Genomic DNA, 16,645 nt, shown 5'->3' with positions numbered 1-16,645 from the left:
TCTGTCCTGCCCACTAAGGTAACAAATTATTTGCCTTTCTGGCTCTGGTTCTGATGAAGAGTTATTCGCACTCGAATAATTAACAGTATTCCTCTCCGCAGGTGCTGTCAGACCTGCTCTGCTGAGTTTTTCCAGCTATTTTTGTTTTTGTTCCAGATTTCCAGCATCCGCAGTATTTTGCTTTCAAATTATTTGCCTTTGCCCGCCCACAAACCTGTCAATCACCGCTACCAGAACTCCCACCCTGAAAGACAGCTCTAGCCCCGCCCCTCGAGATGTCAATCATATCCTCCGCTCCACGAGTTGTCAATCATGCCCGCCAACCCGCCCCTCGCGCTGTCAATCATGCCCGCCAACCCGCCCCTCGCGCTGTCAATCATGCCCTTCGCCCCGCCCCGTCCCGCACCGTCTGACCGAGGGGAGGGAGAGTCAGTCAGTCCCGGTGGATGATCAGTGTTGACCCCGGTCTGTGGGAGGCGGTGCGCGATTGAAGCGTAGCGAGAGCCGTCTCGGCCCAGCGGGGGGAGTCCGATTGTGGCCGGTACATCGGAGCGGGCGGGTAGCCTGCGCGGCCCCTGCTGCCAGGTGAGCCGGTGTCGGTGAGAGTGCGTCCCCCCTCCCCGGGTCGGGGTGCAGCATGCCCGCGGCGGGCCCCCCGCCCCAGCTCGCATCATGAGGAGCGCAGCGCTGCTGCTGGCTCTGCAATGGCTGTGGAGCGCGGCGCTGGCGGCGGCCAGTCCCGAGTCCGAGTCCGCGGCGGCGGCGGAGACAGTGGCAGAGATCGAGGTGGTTCAGTATCGGCACAGTCAGAACGGCGTGGTGGCGAACAACAGCACCCTCCGCCTTCACGGACACTTCGCCGGAGCCGGCATGAGAGTGGCAGCTGAGGGCAAACTGCTGCAGGTAAATGGGAGACAGAACTTCACAGAGAACATGGAGACTGGGAAAGTGGTGCAGGTAGAGTGGAGACTGAGAAAGTGGTGTAGGTAGAGTGGAGACTGAAAGTGGTGCAGGTAGAGTGGAGACTGGGAAAGTGGAGACTGAGAAAGTGGTGCAGGTAAAGTGGAGATTGGGAAAGTGGTGTAGGTAGAGTGGAGACTGAAAGTGGTGCAGGTAGAGTGGAGACTGGGAAAGTGGAGACTGAGAAAGTGGTGCAGGTAAAGTGGAGATTGGGAAAGTGGTGCAGGTAGAGTGGAGACTGAAAGTGGTGCAGGTAGAGTGGAGACTGGGAAAGTGGAGACTGAGAAAGTGGTGCAGGTAAAGTGGAGATTGAGAAAGTGGTGCAGGTAAAGCGGAGATTGGGAAAGTGGTGCAGGTAGAGCGGAGACTGGGAAAGTGGTGCAGGTAGAGCGGAGACTGGGAAAGTGGTGCAGGTAGAGCGGAGACTGGGAAAGTGGTGCAGGTAGAGCGGAGACTGGGAAAGTGGTGCAGATAAAGCGGAGACTGAGAAAGTGGTGCAGATAAAGCGGAGACTGAGAAAGTGGTGCAGGTATAGCGGAGACTGAGAAAGTGGTGCAGGTAAAGCGGAGACAGAAAGTGGTGCAGGTATAGCGGAGACTGAGAAAGTGGGGCAGGTGAGGCGGAGACTGAGAAAGTGGGGCTGGTGAGGCGGAGACTGAGAAAGTGGGGCAGGTGAGGCGGAGACTGAGAAAGTGGGGCAGGTGAGGCGGAGACTGAGAAAGTGGGGCAGGTGAGGCGGAGACTGAGAAAGTGGGGCAGGTGAGGCGGAGACTGAGAAAGTGGGGCAGGTGAGGCGGAGACTGAGAAAGTGGGGCAGGTGAGGCGGAGACTGAGAAAGTGGGGCAGGTGAGGCGGAGACTGAGAAAGTGGGGCAGGTGATGCGGAGACTGAGAAAGTGGGGCAGGTGAGGCGGAGACTGAGAAAGTGGGGCAGGTGAGGCGGAGACTGAGAAAGTGGGGCAGGTGAGGCGGAGACTGAGAAAGTGGGGCAGGTGAGGCGGAGTCTGAGAAAGTGGGGCAGGTAAAGTGAGGACTGAAGAAGTGCTGTGGGGAAAGTGGAGCAGGTAGAGTGGGGAACCGAGAAAGCGGAGACTGGGAAAGTAGAGATTGGGAAAGTGGTGCAGTTAAGGGAAAACAGTGCTTTAATACAGTGAAAGAAGGCTGAAAGCCCTACAAGGAGATCTCATGAGAAAACATTAAAATCAGATGGCACTTTGTGCAGAGACTGAGAGTACTTGAGATAAAAGATATTGGCACTCTATATACAGGGAATGGAGACTTGAATAAATGTTTCATATATTTATGCTGAGACCCCTGATGTTTGAGAAATATTTGCCAAGTTTCTCCACCTATAGAAACCATATGATGTGTTCAAATTTCTCTTTTAAATCCTAGAGTAGTAAAAGCAATGAAAATGTGAGGGTTTTTTGATGTACACTTTTAATGCCAAGCTTTTTAAAGTCAACATGCTGGTCATAGTAAACCTGACAACTGCACACCCAAGGAGCTGCTGGCTTTGGGATGATGCTGCCACTAGCACGCATAATGCTTGGTATTACTGCAAAGATTGCACATTTGGATAGTTAAAATATTGTAAGAAGAACATAGAAGGTTAGCATTTCATAGCCAAGATGTACTGACAGTCAGTACAGAACAGTTTAATAAGCTTATTAAACACCGCGGTGGGGGAATGGAAACTACCATGTACAGAGTAGTATTCCTCTTTGCTTGGGTGGTATCAAGTGAGAAGCCTGGAGAATCTCTCATTCCCGTTGGCTGATAGGTAAACCTACCTGGAGTAACTAATCCACGACTTGCAGTTTAAAACAACCCGGGGACCTTTTCATTCCCCACTCCTTGAGTACTCCAGAAACAAAACTTAAAAGTCTGAAACAACAGAAGTAGCGAAGTTCCACTGTGCTCTATTTCTGCCAACTCGGCCGTAGAGACCAAGAAAATACCAAGTTTGATCTCTGCTGGAATGACAGTTTGTTAGCTAATTTCAGTCAGCATGATGTTTGAAGTCTCAAAGCCGCTGGTAGTAGGGGAGAAAAGTCAGCTGGAGTTGCTATTCTATGACCCCTTTTAAAAAGTGTGTGTGGCGATTGATGAGGACAGGATTCTGCTTGACTGTGGTGTTCTGAGGGTCGATAGTCTGCCAACACTCACCGCTTCGACTTTCACATGAATCTTGCAACTGTACCCAAGAAGAACGCAATGCCTTCAGGGGAGATGGGGTGAAATTTGTCTTTTTTAAATATAATCACTGCGTAGCGTGGAGGACAGTGCCCCCTGGGCTTGAGTACTGTGTACAGTTTTGGTCTCCTAACCTCAAGAAGGATTTACTTGCCTTAGAGGGAGGGCAACAAAGTTTTCTAAACTGATTTATGGAGTGAGGAGAAGGCCCTAATGGGTGAGACTGAATAGACTGGGTCTATATTCCTAGAGTTTGGAAAAAAGAGAGGCAGAATCCTGTCCTCATTGAAAAATATAAAATTCGGGAAGATAGTGGGAGGGTGTTTTCTCCCAGCTGACGAGTATAGGACTCTAAAGAATGATTTATCAGTCAATTTCTTAGGAAATGTGTCTACTGTTGGTGAAGTAGACCTCCCTGCATTGATGGTTTACAAATTTGTCGTATTTTATAAGCTTACATAATCGCCAAGTGTGGTGAGCTAGCATTGTGCCATTTGGCAGATGTTTGATCTGACTTTGATCAACTATGCTTGATTTTGGTGAATATTGACATTGCTATGTGGAATGAGATGAAATGGCTTTAAGCAGGATCCCTGCATTTTGTCTGATACAGGTATTCTGCACATTTGCACCATGGAAGCATTTTGTTTTCCCAATGTTTATTTCTAGGATGCCTTAGAAGATAAATGCTGCTCTTAGAATCCAAATGGTTTGATTAGTTGTTGTATAATTTTTTGGTGATTCAGTAACTGGCAACGCTGTTGGTAATTCTGCTCTAACTAAACTTGATAATATAATCTGACTTTATCATGCTTGAAATCACCAGGTTCTTTTTTTCTTATCTTTTCCTGGTGTTGGGAGCTATACAGTGCAGCCACTGCAGACAGTTATTAATATGTGAACCATGACTCGCCATAGGTAAATAGCCTTCTCACACCAGAAAGTGTGGAGAACTATCTTCTACTTACTCAGCACTTGTGCATTATCCAGCAGGAGTCACTAGATAGCAAACAGCAGCAGGAACTCTGGCTGATTTTAACCGTGCCCCACTTTTGGTTTAGGGTTAGACCATCACTACCCCAAGATGACCCCAACGGCATCATCTTAGCACAGAACAGGGATAAACCTGAGTACTTTGTGCCATTGAGTTACCATGCCAAATCTTGCATAAATTCACAAAGCTAGGTTAGTCGGCCATTATTATAATTCAGTAACCATTTACAGTGTACAAAGTTCTGGGTTAGGTAGAAACTATGGAAGTGTAATTGTCTATCAAAAACCTTTTTTTTTGGAAAGTGAGTAGCTGAGTTAATTTGCTTACTGTGCTATAAAATGCGCTGTAGAGATGGAAGCCCTTATTAAACACTGATGTGTTGTGTACTTTGAATCATTGTGTAGTGTTGTAAAAAGTAAACTGAGATTCTGTGGATAGGGCACTTTGCGATGGACTCCTCCGGCAGCTGTAGAGATATCAAGCAAATTCTTATACTGTACAACCTCTGGTTATTACTAACTAGGAATGTGTCGGAGCATCAAACATAGTTCAACTAGATGAACAGTATAAGAATATAAAAAAAAGAGCTGGAGTAGGCTATTCGTCCTCTTGAGCTTGCGCTACCACTCAGTAAGTTCATGGTTGATTTTCTACCTGCAGCTTTCTGCACTATTCCCATATCCCTTGATTCCCTTAGTACCAAAAATCTATCGATCTCCAACTTGCACATATTCAACAATGGAGCGCCAGAGCTCTCCGATGTAGAGAAATCCAAAAGTTTGAAATCCTTTGAGGGAACAAATTTCAGCACATGTTGATCCTAAATGGTCTACTCCTTATTCTGACACTGTGACTTCTAGACTCCTCAGCCAGATTAAACATTCTCCCAGTATCCTCCCGAATGTTATATGTCTTAATGAGATCAACTCCCTTTTTATCTAAACTCTAGGAATATAGACTCAGTCTACTCAGTCTCTCCCGATAGGGCCATCACCTCATTCCAGAAATTAGTTCAGAAGACCTATGTTGCACTCTCCCGAATGCAAGTATACCTTCGCTGAGGTTAGGAGACCAAAACTATAAACAGTACTTCAGCTGTGATCTCACCAAGGCTGTACACAATTACAGTAAGACTTCTTTGCTCTTTTGCTCCAATCCCTTTGTATTAAAGGCTAAGATATAATTTTTTTCCTAATTGCTTGTTGTACCTGCGTGTTAACTTTCTGTAATTCATGTACAAGGACATTCAGATCCCTCTGAATACCATCATTTTCCAATTTCTCACCATTTAAAGAAAATCTCTCCTTTTGTCTTATTTCTACCAAAGTAGATAACTTCACATTTCCCTAAATCTGTTACATTCTTGCCTACTTACTTAACCTGTTGAGATCCTTTTGCTGCCACTTTGTATCCGCGCTCGTGTCACGTGATTTCTTCATCTAAGTAATTGGTGTAAATTGTAAAAGTTGAGGTCTAGCACTGATTCTTGCAGTACCGCACTTGCTATAGCCTGGTAACCTGAAAATGACCTGTTTATTCCGACTTTCTGTTTCCTGTCCATTAATCAATGCTAATACATACCTCCAACCCCATGCACCCTAATTTTGTGTAATAACCTCTTCCGTGACACATTAGAACCATAGAACCATAGAAAAGTTACAGCACAGAAGGAGGCCATTCGGCCCATCTTGTCCATGCCAGTCCGAGGACACCCAGGTGCCCTTTCTAATCCCACCTTCCTGCACTCGACCCATAGCCCTGCAGCTTACAGCACTCAAGGTGCAGATCCAGGTACTTTTTAAAAGAGTTTAGAGTTTCTGCCTCTACCACCAACTTGGGCAGTGAATTCTAGACACCCACTACCCTCTGCGTAAAAAAGTTCTTCCTCATGTCCCCCCTACACCTTCTGCCACTTATCTTGAATCTATGTCCCCTGGTTCTAGATTTGTCCACCAAGGGAAACAATGTTATCCTGTCCACTCTATCTATTCCCCTCATAATTTTGTATACCTCAATCAAGTCATCTCAGCCTTCTTTGTTCTAAGGAAAATAACCCCAACCTATCCAATCTCTCCTCGTAGCTACACTTTTCTAGCCCTGGCAACATTCTTGTAAAACTCCTCTGCACTCTCTCCAGAGCTATTACGTACTTCCTGTAATGTGGCGACCAGAACTGCATACAATACTCCAGTTGTGGCCTCACCAGTGTTTTATACAATTCCAACATTATATCCTTACTTTTATAATCTATACCTCTGCCAATGAAGGAGAGCATTCCATATGCCTTCTCTACAACCTTGTCTACTTGAACTGCTGCCTTCAGGGACCTGTGTACTTGTACACCAAGATCTCTCACTTCATCTACCCCTCTTAGTATATTCCCATTTATTGTGTAATCCCTGTAACTGTTTGACCTCCCTAAATGTATGACCTCACACTTCTCAATGTTAAAATCCATCTGCCACTTTACTGCCCACTCCACCAACCCATCTATATCGTTTTGGAGATTATGGCTATCCTCTACACTATCCACTACTCGGCCAATCTTTGTGTCATCTGCAAATTTCCCAATCATGCCCCCCATTATCAAATGGCTTTTGAAAATCCGAAAATGCTACATCCATTAGTTTATCTTTATCTATTCTATTGATTACAATGTTAAAAACTTGTCACAGATTCCTTTGTATGAATCAGTGTTGACTCTGCCCAATCATACTGTCATTTTCAGAGTGCTCTGTTAACATGTGCCTAATAATAGGTTTCATCATTTTCCCTGCTACTGATATCAGGCTGCCTATTCTCCCTGTTTTCTCTCTCCCTCCATCTTGAACAGCAGAGTTACATTTGCTACCATCCAATCCATGGGGAATATTCTAGAATCCAGGGAATTCTGGAAGATGAAAAGCAATGCACGTTTGGATATAGCTAAGTTAACCTTATTGTAAGATGTCACTCAGCTGCTTGAGGCACATCAAAGTTCGAAAGTTGTGTAGCTGCACTGATCTACTGAGACAGCGGTTGCCAATGTCAACTTGGCTCAGTTTATGGCACGCGAAGTGAGTGGAAGTTCTTTGCCACTCCAGGGCATCTGTACACCTTCTAGACAAGCAGTTGTCAATACTATATTTTTGGAGGTGCTGTCTTTCAATGAAAGCCTGGCTGCTCAGGTGAGCATAGTACACTACTTGGCACCTTTTAAAGTTGCGAAAAGGGTTTTGAGTGTTCTCCCAACTTTCTTCCCTTGGCGAACACTACCAAATACGATAACTGGTCACTCAACTCATTTCCTATTCACGAGACCTTGCTGTGCCAAGTTAGCTAACCTAATTGTACTCTACAAGTAATTCATTGGTTGTGAAAGCACCTTGAGACTTCCTTAGGAGGTCCTAAAGCATGATATAAATAAGGGTTCTTAAAACTCTAAAGACTGCCTGTTGCAGTCACTTTTAGGACTGACTGCTGTTGTACTCCGTTCTCCCATGTATGACAGAAGTATAACTTGTATTCTATTCTTGGGTCTGACATCGCCTGTTACTTGAGTTCAAATCCAGCCTGAACTGATGAGCTGAATATCTGCTCTACCTGCAGTCCTTTATTAAACGAGTTCAAGCAGTATCAATCCAGGTGCATGGGCCTGCTGCACAAAACTGACCCCAATTCAGCACTGATTGGCAAACTCTGAGGGGTTGAAGGATAGCTGGTGTGGGAAATTGAGAAGTTGTCAAAGAGAGGGGCTAGATTGTCTTGTGAGGGCAGAGTAGAGGCATTTTCATTTTGAATCTATCTGTGCTGTACTTGAAGTGGGAGTGCCTAATGCTGACGCTAAATCCCTAAAGTGGATAAAGTTCTTTACTAAATCCTTCACTCTGAATGCACTAAACTAGTTGCTCCTGTCCTGGACTTGTTTCGTGTGCACTTTTGCTTGCATTGGGAAGCCACACATGTGAAATATTGCTAACACAAGCAGTGTGAACTAATTAGTCCCAAAACCCAGAAGATTTGTACTGTTCAGATTGAAGAGGATTGAATGCTTGGCAAAATGCATGCAGATGAAGCACCAAGATTGTAACTTGTTGAAACAGTGTGATGAATTGATGTTGGGATTTTTGCACAAGCCCGCGCATGATGATAGATCATCTCTCCTGCTGTAATGTTGCTATCTCCACAGAATACACTGTACGGTTGCAGTATGCAGTCTTGTAACGCCTAGGGGAATGTTGATTTGCAGCTTACTCTCCTGAGCGCAGGATTCTTTCATCATCATCCTTTGCATCAAAATGAAGTACAAGCAAGGGTCTCAACTCCTGTTGTCATGATTGTGTTTGACTTGTGTCTTAGGGATATGTTAGAGAGTGCTGATGAGAAAAAAGGTCCTTTGGATTTATAATTCCAGTTCTTCTGGGATCTTTCTGCTGACTTGTGGAGGATTACATCTATGTGTTTGTGTATGGGTATTGCACCTGCACAATGCACATCCCCCATGGGGCATGGTCCTATCTTCTGTCAGCCTGACACTTAGTTTCCTTAATTCCTGGCATATTAATGGTGGAATTTTCAGTGATTGTTGGCACAAATTTCAAGGATTAAAAATTGAACTTACTGGCAAAACAATTCTAACAAAGGTGCAAAAATTCCTTCCCCTACTCAATTCTCCTTCATGGTGTGCTGAATTAATAACCTGTCTTGGTGTGTAATGCAAAATGCGCTTTTAATGAACTGCGAGCACCCATGTTGGTGTTTTTAAATCCTAATTATGTAGTTACATTAATTAAAGGCTGCTTGTAAATTTCTTCTGTATTAATTTTAGAAAATTTTAGTTGCTTTCATGGGAGTTTTCTCCTTTCTGTGGAAAGATCAATAGATTGGCATTGGTACATTTGGTGGTGGAGGCAGGAGGTACTATGATAGAGGTGGTTAATATTAGGCGATGAGAACTGTGGCGGGTATCAGAAGGCATTGGCAGTGAGTCAAGTTAGCAGGTCACAAGGTTGGTGAGTGCTGTGTGAGAGGATGGGTTGTTGAGGGTTGTGTATTAGGTCAGTGGGAGTTTGGTGCGAGCATGGGAGGTTAGTGTGGCTTGTATATCTGGCCAGTGGGAGGTTGGTGCAGCTTGTATATCTGGCCAGTGGGAGATTGGTGCAGCTTATATGTCCGGCCGGTGGGAGATTGGTGCAACTTGTATATCTGTCCGGTGGGAGGTTGGTGTGGGTTCTGTTGAGGGGGTTGAAATTTGGTAATGATTGTATATTGGCTCAGTGGGAGGCTAATGGTTATACCTTGCCAATAGGAGGTTGACAAGGCAGCAGTGTCAAGAAAATATAATTTCCATAATGTTATTGGAATGTATTGTAAAGTAGAGTAATAGTGGGGTCTGTGTCCATGGGTCTCTGTGCATGTGTGTGTGTGTGTGTGTGTGTGTGTGTGTTTTGTGTGTGGATGGGACTTGATTGAATTAAAGGCAGCTGGTCTGAGGGCTTTGATGTATCAGAAGACAAGCTAGGTTTGAAATGTTAATAGGTAAACATGACTGGAGTTTTAGAATGAGAGGTGTAAAGGGAACATTTGCATTTTTAGATAAATTAGAGTAGTGAATTTCAAAGAGGTGGTAAGGTGTTACACTTAGCCTTCAGAGGCTAAGCCAAACAGTGTGTTTATTTTTCCCAAAGTTTATTGATAAAATTGGTACCATGAAAGATTTTTATTATTAGAAAAGTAGAGTTGAAAAGACATATTGGGACAATGGGGTTTATATTGAAAAGGCAGAAATCTGTATAAAGGAGATGAGGTTGTGTGTAGGAAAGAAGGCATTCTAAGATCAAACAAGTGTGAAAAGCCTCCAGCATCTAAGCCTCAAGCTGCTGTCTACAAGGAACTGAAGCTGAGAAAAACTCACTTTGAATTCAACTGCCCAGGATGCGTGCTTTGCCTGGGCCAGTTTAAATATATGTTGCTTTACTGTTGCCTTAACGGAGGTGTAACTGGGAGTTAGATTAACTAAGGGAGATAGGAGTTATCATAGTAATTTGTAAACCTATGTATGTGCTTAAAATCATTTTTTAAATTTAATTAAGGTTTAATTTAGTTTTGTAAGGAACCTGTAAGACTCAGTGGTCTTATTACTACTGATTTCAAGGTACGCATCTCAAAATATATACAGATTGCAAAACAGTTGTGACATTTGTTTCAAATTTCCCTTTGGGATTTGAGCAGCTCAGCATTTACCATGGGCTGTGCCATAACAAAATTGGGGCTTGTCCGGGAACATATTTGATATTCCTTGACTGGTTTGGAGTTGGTGAATCTTGAGGTTATGAGTACGAGAAGCACTTTGAATTCAGAAGTTGGTGTGAGTTTTTGTTTTAAGTGGTGAGACTGCAATGTGGCTTTGGCAGTTGCTAAGACTTGCCTGGGAGTTGAAGTTATAACTTTGCTTGGTTTACAAAAGGCAAATAAAGCTAAGTTAATGGAAATGGCAAATAAGTTACACTTTGGATTACCTGCAAGGATAAGGAAATCAAACATAATTGAAGGTATGGCACAGCATTTGAAATTGCAAGGAATACCTGAGAGATCGGGTTCTCTAAGGGGTGGTTCATTGGAATGGGCTCAAATTCAGTTGCAAATGAAAAAATGTGAGCTAGAAGCATCTGAAAAAGAATAGGAAATTGGGAGAGCATTCCAAAGGGACCAGGCAGAAAGGCAGGAGAGAGAAAGAAAACAGGAAAGGGAATTAAAAATGGCGAGGTAAGAAAAGGAGGAAAGAGAAAAAGAGAGAGAGAAAATTCCAGCTTAAAATGCTGGCAGTTAAAAAAGAAACACCAGAAGGTGTGGAAGGACGTATTTCCAGATGAGAACCCAGTGGGGAGATGTTTAAATTTGTACAAGCTCTTCGAAAGTTTGAGGAAAGAGATGTTGAAGCATTCTTTATTTCATTTGAGAAGATAGCTAAATAGATTAAATGGCTACAGGAAAACTGGACATTGTTGTTATAATCCAGGTTGGTGGGTAGAGCACATGAGGTTTAGGCTTCACTGTCAGAAGAAATGTTGGTTAATTATTTTGTGGTACAAAAGGCTGTTTTGAATGCAAATGAGTTTGTTCCTGAGGCATGTATGCAGAAATTTAGGAATATGAGAAAACAGCCCGGACAAACTTATATTGAGTTTGAAAGACTAAAACAAAGTAATTTTGACCAGTTGTTATGGGCATTAAAGATAGAGATGACATATGCAGCTTTGAGAGAGGTAGTTCTTTTGGAAGAAGTTAAAGATTTAATTCCTTCGGTAGTGAGAACTCGTGGAGGAACAGAGGGTTGAAACGGTAAGACAAGCAGGAGAAATAGCTGAGGTCTATGAGTTAGTTCATAGAGCAGAACCTTTTTTTCATCACCCTTTTAAATCCGAGAAGGATAGAAAGTGGGAAGTTAAAGGAAGGTGGGTAATAAGGGAAGAGAAGGAGCTGGTGGAAATTCGCAGGAAGTTTTTTCTCAAAATAAAAAGGAAGGTGTTGAGTGTAGAATTGACGCTCGAAAATTGAGATGTTCTTATTGTAATAAAGTTGGACACATGAAGTCAGTGTGTTGGAAATTGTAGGGAAAATCTGTTGGGATTATTGAGGTGCAGAAAAGTTCTGGAAGTAAAAGTACTGTGGGTTCTGAGGTTCAGGCAAGGAAAAAAACAGTGGTTTGTATACAGGTAAAACAGGAAGAATCAGTGATAGGTAAAGAAGTGGGAATGTGTTCACAGTTTACTCAAGAGAGTTCTGAGGAGCAGGTTGCAGAAATGTTTAAATATTTTATGTGAAGAGAAAGTCTTTCCATGTGTACAGGGTAGAGTAGGTAAAGATGTTAAAATTTTAAGCAACGCAGGGGCTAGTCAAACCTTAATGTTGTAGGATAGTGAAATTTGTTCAGAGGGAGTATTGTAGGAGCAGGTGATAATAAGTGGGGTTCATGGAGATGCTAAACTTATTCCATTGTGGAAGGTAAATTTAAAGAGTAAGTGGAGAACAGCGAAGTGATTGTTGGAGTAGTGGAAAAATTGCCCATTGCAGGGGTTCAGTTTATTCTGGGTAATGATATAGCTGGGTCTCAGATGTGGGTGATGCCTATGGTAGTTGAGCAGCCTGTAGAAATGTTTTCAACAGAAGTGTTGCAGAGAGAGCATCCTGGATTGTTTCCAGATCATGTGATATCAAGACCACAGGCTCATAGGTTGAAACAAGTAGAGCAGGAAATTCAAAGGCGTGGAAGTCCAATTAGCTGGTACTGTGTTTGATAAGGTTGTTCATGAAGAAAGACTGGAAGACATTGCAGCTGAGGTGTTTAACTTAAGACAGTTAGTGGAGTTACAGAAAAAGGATTTGCAAATAAAACAGCTATATCAGACAGCTTACTCAGAAACAGAGGCAAAATGTATTCCAGAATGTTATTACCTTAAGGGTAATGTTTAATGCGAAATTGGAGGCCTTATCATGCTTCAGCAAATGAAAGCTTGAGGGAGGTACCATTGTAATACCATTTGGATATAGAAATGAGATTCTGAGAATTGCTCATGAAATTCCAATGGGGGGACATTTAGGAATTAGAAAGACATAGGCAAAAGTACAAAAACATTTTTATTGGCCTGGATTACATAAACATGTACTCAAATTCTGTAGAACATGTCACACAAGTCAGGTGATAGGGAAACCACAAGAAGTGATTAAGCCAGCACTTTTCATTCCAATTCCAGCATTTGAAGAACCTTTCACTAGGATCATGATTGATTGTGTAGGACCCCTCCCTAAGACTAAAAGTGGAACTCAGTACTCACTGACAATAATGGACGTGGCTACAAGATTTCCTGAAGGGAAGTATTACGACAAAGGAAATTGTGGAAACATTTTTTGCAAGATATGGTTTACCAAAAGAAATGCAATCAGATCAGGGTTAAAATTTCATGTCACAGCTGTCTAAGGAAGTAATGAACAGTTTGGGAATAAAACAGTATAAGTCAACAGCTTACCATCCTGAGTCACAAGGGGCTTTGGATAGATGGCATCAAACTTTAAAAACTGTGATGAGGGCGTATAGTCAGGACTATCCACAGGATTGGGATAGGGGAATTCCATTCTAGTTATTTGCTATTAGGGATGCTCCTAATACATCTTCTAATTTTAGCCCTTTTGAACTAGTTTATGGTCATGAGGTAAAGGGAACCACTGAAATTTATTCATGAGAAATTGATGGGTCAAAATTCAGAAACTACTCTCCTGAATCATGTATCAAACTCCAGAGAGAGATTGGACAGAGCATGTGAGTTAGCTAGGGAACATTTAAAGATGCCACAACAAGTGATGAAAGTGAGGGCAGACAGGAAAGCTACAACTTGTAGGTTTGTTGCTGAAGAGAAAGTGCTAGTTCTATTTCCAGTACTGGGCGACTTGTTAAAGACAAGGTTTAGTGGATCTTACAGGATTGAAAAGAAGCTGAGTGAAGTAAATTATTTAATAAATAATAGAAAAAATAAGCAGAGGGTGTGTCATGTAAATATGCTTAAAAAGTACTTTGACAGGGAAGAGGACCAAAAGGAGATATTAGTGGTGAATAATGAGAATGAAGTAGAAATGCAGGATTCTGAAATTGATTTCCTCTAATCAAATTGGATAATGAGGGGTACTTGAAAAATTAAATGTAATATTGAGTTACCTTCTAGACAAGTGTCTAAGTGATTTGGGGAAGTTATTGCTGTCACACAAATTTATTTGTGGAAATAAGTTGGGAAGGACAAATTTAGCTATGCATGACGTGTCTGTGGAAGTTTCATCTTTGATGAGGCAACATCCTTATAGATTAAATCCAGCAAAGTTATCCAAGTACAGAAAGAAATTTAATTCATGCTTCAAAATGACATCATTGAGTCTAGTTGCAGTAACTGGAGTTTGCCTATTGTGTTGGTACCGAAACTGACTGGAACACATAGACTGTGTGGACTATCGAAAGGTGAATGTGGTGACAAAAGCGGATTCATATCCTATAACACGGTCGGAAGATTGCATTGAAAAAGTGAGACAATCAAAATTTATCTCTCAGATTGACTTGCTAAGAGGATATTGGCAAGTACCATTATCGGAGAGAGTAAAGGAGATTTCGGCTTTTAAGATGCCAAATGGACTATATCGGTTTAAAGTTGTGTCGTTTGGTATGAAAAGTGCACCTGCAACATTTCAAACTGACAAAGTAATTGCAGGTCTGAGCAATTGTGCTGTTTATATTGATGACGTAATAGTTTTCAATCAAACGTGGGACCAGCATTTACAGCATCTGGAAGAGTTATTTAATCGATTACAAAAAGCTAATTTGGTGATGAACTTGGCTAAAGTGACTTGCGCAAGTTATGTATCTCGGCCATACAATTGGACATAGTAAGGTGGCTCCGAGAAATATGAAAGCCAGGGCTATCGTGGATTTCCCCATGCCTACAACAGAACGAGAGGTTTTGAGATTGCTGGGCGTGAGTGGGTTTTACCGGAAGTTTGTATCAAATTTTAGCAGTGTGGTTGCTTCATTGACTGAACTGTTAAAAAAGAACAAAAAGTTTCAATGGACACTGGAGTGTCAGAAGACATTTGACAGTTTGAAAACTCTATTATCTACAACACCAGTTTTGGCAGTACTCAATTATGGCAAGCAATTTGGCCATTGATTATAGACATTGGAGCTGTATTGTTACAAGATGACGACACTGGAATTGAGAAACCGATAGGGTATTCAATGTACCCTACATTGAAGTTCAATGTACAGCAGAGAAGATATTCAACTGTCGAAAAGGAGCCTTTGAGCCTGGTGTTAGCAATGCAGCATTTTGAAATTTACATTGCAAACAATTTGTCAAAAACAATTGTTTATACAGACCACAATCCTTTAAAGTTCCTGGACAAATTTCAAAAGCGCAAGGCTATTCAGATGGAGTTTATTACTGCAACCATTTAATCTATAGACGAGAAAATCTGATTGCAGATGCATTGTCAAGAGTTTGAAGCTTAAAGGGAAAGTTGGACATTTAAAACCTGGACACTGGACTGGAGTGATTTCTGTTGATACCAAGGATTTGTATATATATTGTTACGGCAATGCATGCATTACCATAATAGAGCAGTAAGTATAGGAGATAATGTAAGATGGGTTCAGAAAATGAAGCTGTCTTTTTAAATTATAATGGTACATTTTTTAATGAGGGAGGTGTCAGGGAGATACAAACATTTTCATAATGTTATTGAAATTTATTGTAAAGTAGAGTAATAGTGGGGTCTGTGTCTATTTGTCTGTGCCTGTGTGTGGGTGGGACTTAATTGAATTAAAGGCAGCTGGTCTGAAGGCTTTGATGTATCAGAAGACAAGCTAGGTTTGAAATGTTAATAGGTAAACATGGCTGGAGTTTTAGAATGAGAGGTATAAAGGGAATATTTGCATTTTTAGATAAATTAGAGTAGTGAATTTCAAAGAGGTGGTCAAATGTTACACCTAGCCTGCAGAGGCTAAACCAAACAGTGTGTTTATTTTTCCCAAAGCTTACTGATAAAATTGGTACCGTGAAAGATTTTTATTATTAGAAGAGTTGAAAAGATATTGGGACAATGGGATTTACATTGAAAAGGGAGAAATTTGTACAAAGGAGATGAGGTTGTGTTTAGGAAAGAAGGCATTCTAAGATCTAACAGGTGTGAAAAGCCTCCAGCATCTAAGCCTCAAGCTGCTGTCTACAAGAAACTGAAGCTGAAAAAAGCTCACTTTGAATTCGACTGTCTGGGGTGTGTGCTTTGCCTGGGCCGGTTTAAATCTATGTTGTTTTACTGTAGCCTTAATGGAAGCGTAACTGGGAGTTAGATTAACTGGGGAGCTAGGAGTTATCATAGTAGTAATTTGCAAACATATGTGTGTGCTTAAAAACATTTTTTTTATTTAATAAAGCTATAATTTAGTTTTGTAAGAAACCTATAAGATTCGATGGTCTTATTACTACTGAATTCAAGGTACGCATCTCGAAATATATACAAATTGCAAAACAGTTGTTTCAAATTTCCCTTTGGGATTTGAGCAGCTCAGCATTTACCATCGGCTGTGCCATAACAGCGGGATGTTGGTGACGGTTTTATATTGGCTCAGTGAGAAGTTGGTTAAGGAGTGGAAGGTTGGCGAGGGTTGTCTATTGGGTAAGAGTGAGATAGGTAAAGTGGGGCAGTGGAAAATTGGTGAGGGTTATATCTGGCCGTTGGGAGTTTGGTGAAGATGGTCTTGTCAAGGAGGGCTGGTGGCACCTTTGTTTTTTGGGGTCTGGTGATGGTGTGAGTTATGCTGTTATCAAATGCCATTTGAGGAAGGGAGGACTTTATTAATGGCGTCCTCTGAGAATAGGCTCTATTTTATTTGGCTGTCTTTAAATGCAGAGTGTTTTATTTCCCTGGTGGACCAAGTTTTTGAAGAAACAGTGATCACAGCTATTACAGTGGAGAGAAT

The 16,645-nt window shown here is 42.0% G+C and overlaps 1 protein-coding gene across 1 annotated transcript in view; it reads left to right on the top strand.

Annotated features, from left to right (window-relative positions):
* Positions 1-409: 409 nt before the first annotated feature.
* The window catches only part of rnf43 (ring finger protein 43), a 197,179-nt gene continuing 180,943 nt past the window's right edge, over positions 410-16,645 (top strand). The window contains exon 1 of the mRNA XM_078548552.1: positions 410-903. Coding sequence (XP_078404678.1) covers positions 673-903 — 231 coding nt within the window. The 5' untranslated portion in view covers positions 410-672. The remainder of the gene's footprint in view (positions 904-16,645) is intronic.

The sequence above is a fragment of the Cetorhinus maximus genome, chromosome 9, assembly GCF_964194155.1.
Source record: "Cetorhinus maximus chromosome 9, sCetMax3.hap1.1, whole genome shotgun sequence".
NCBI classification, from domain to species: domain Eukaryota; kingdom Metazoa; phylum Chordata; class Chondrichthyes; order Lamniformes; family Cetorhinidae; genus Cetorhinus; species Cetorhinus maximus.
The sequence above is the reverse complement of the archived record's forward strand: the minus strand, read 5'-3'. Positions and strand labels throughout refer to the sequence as shown.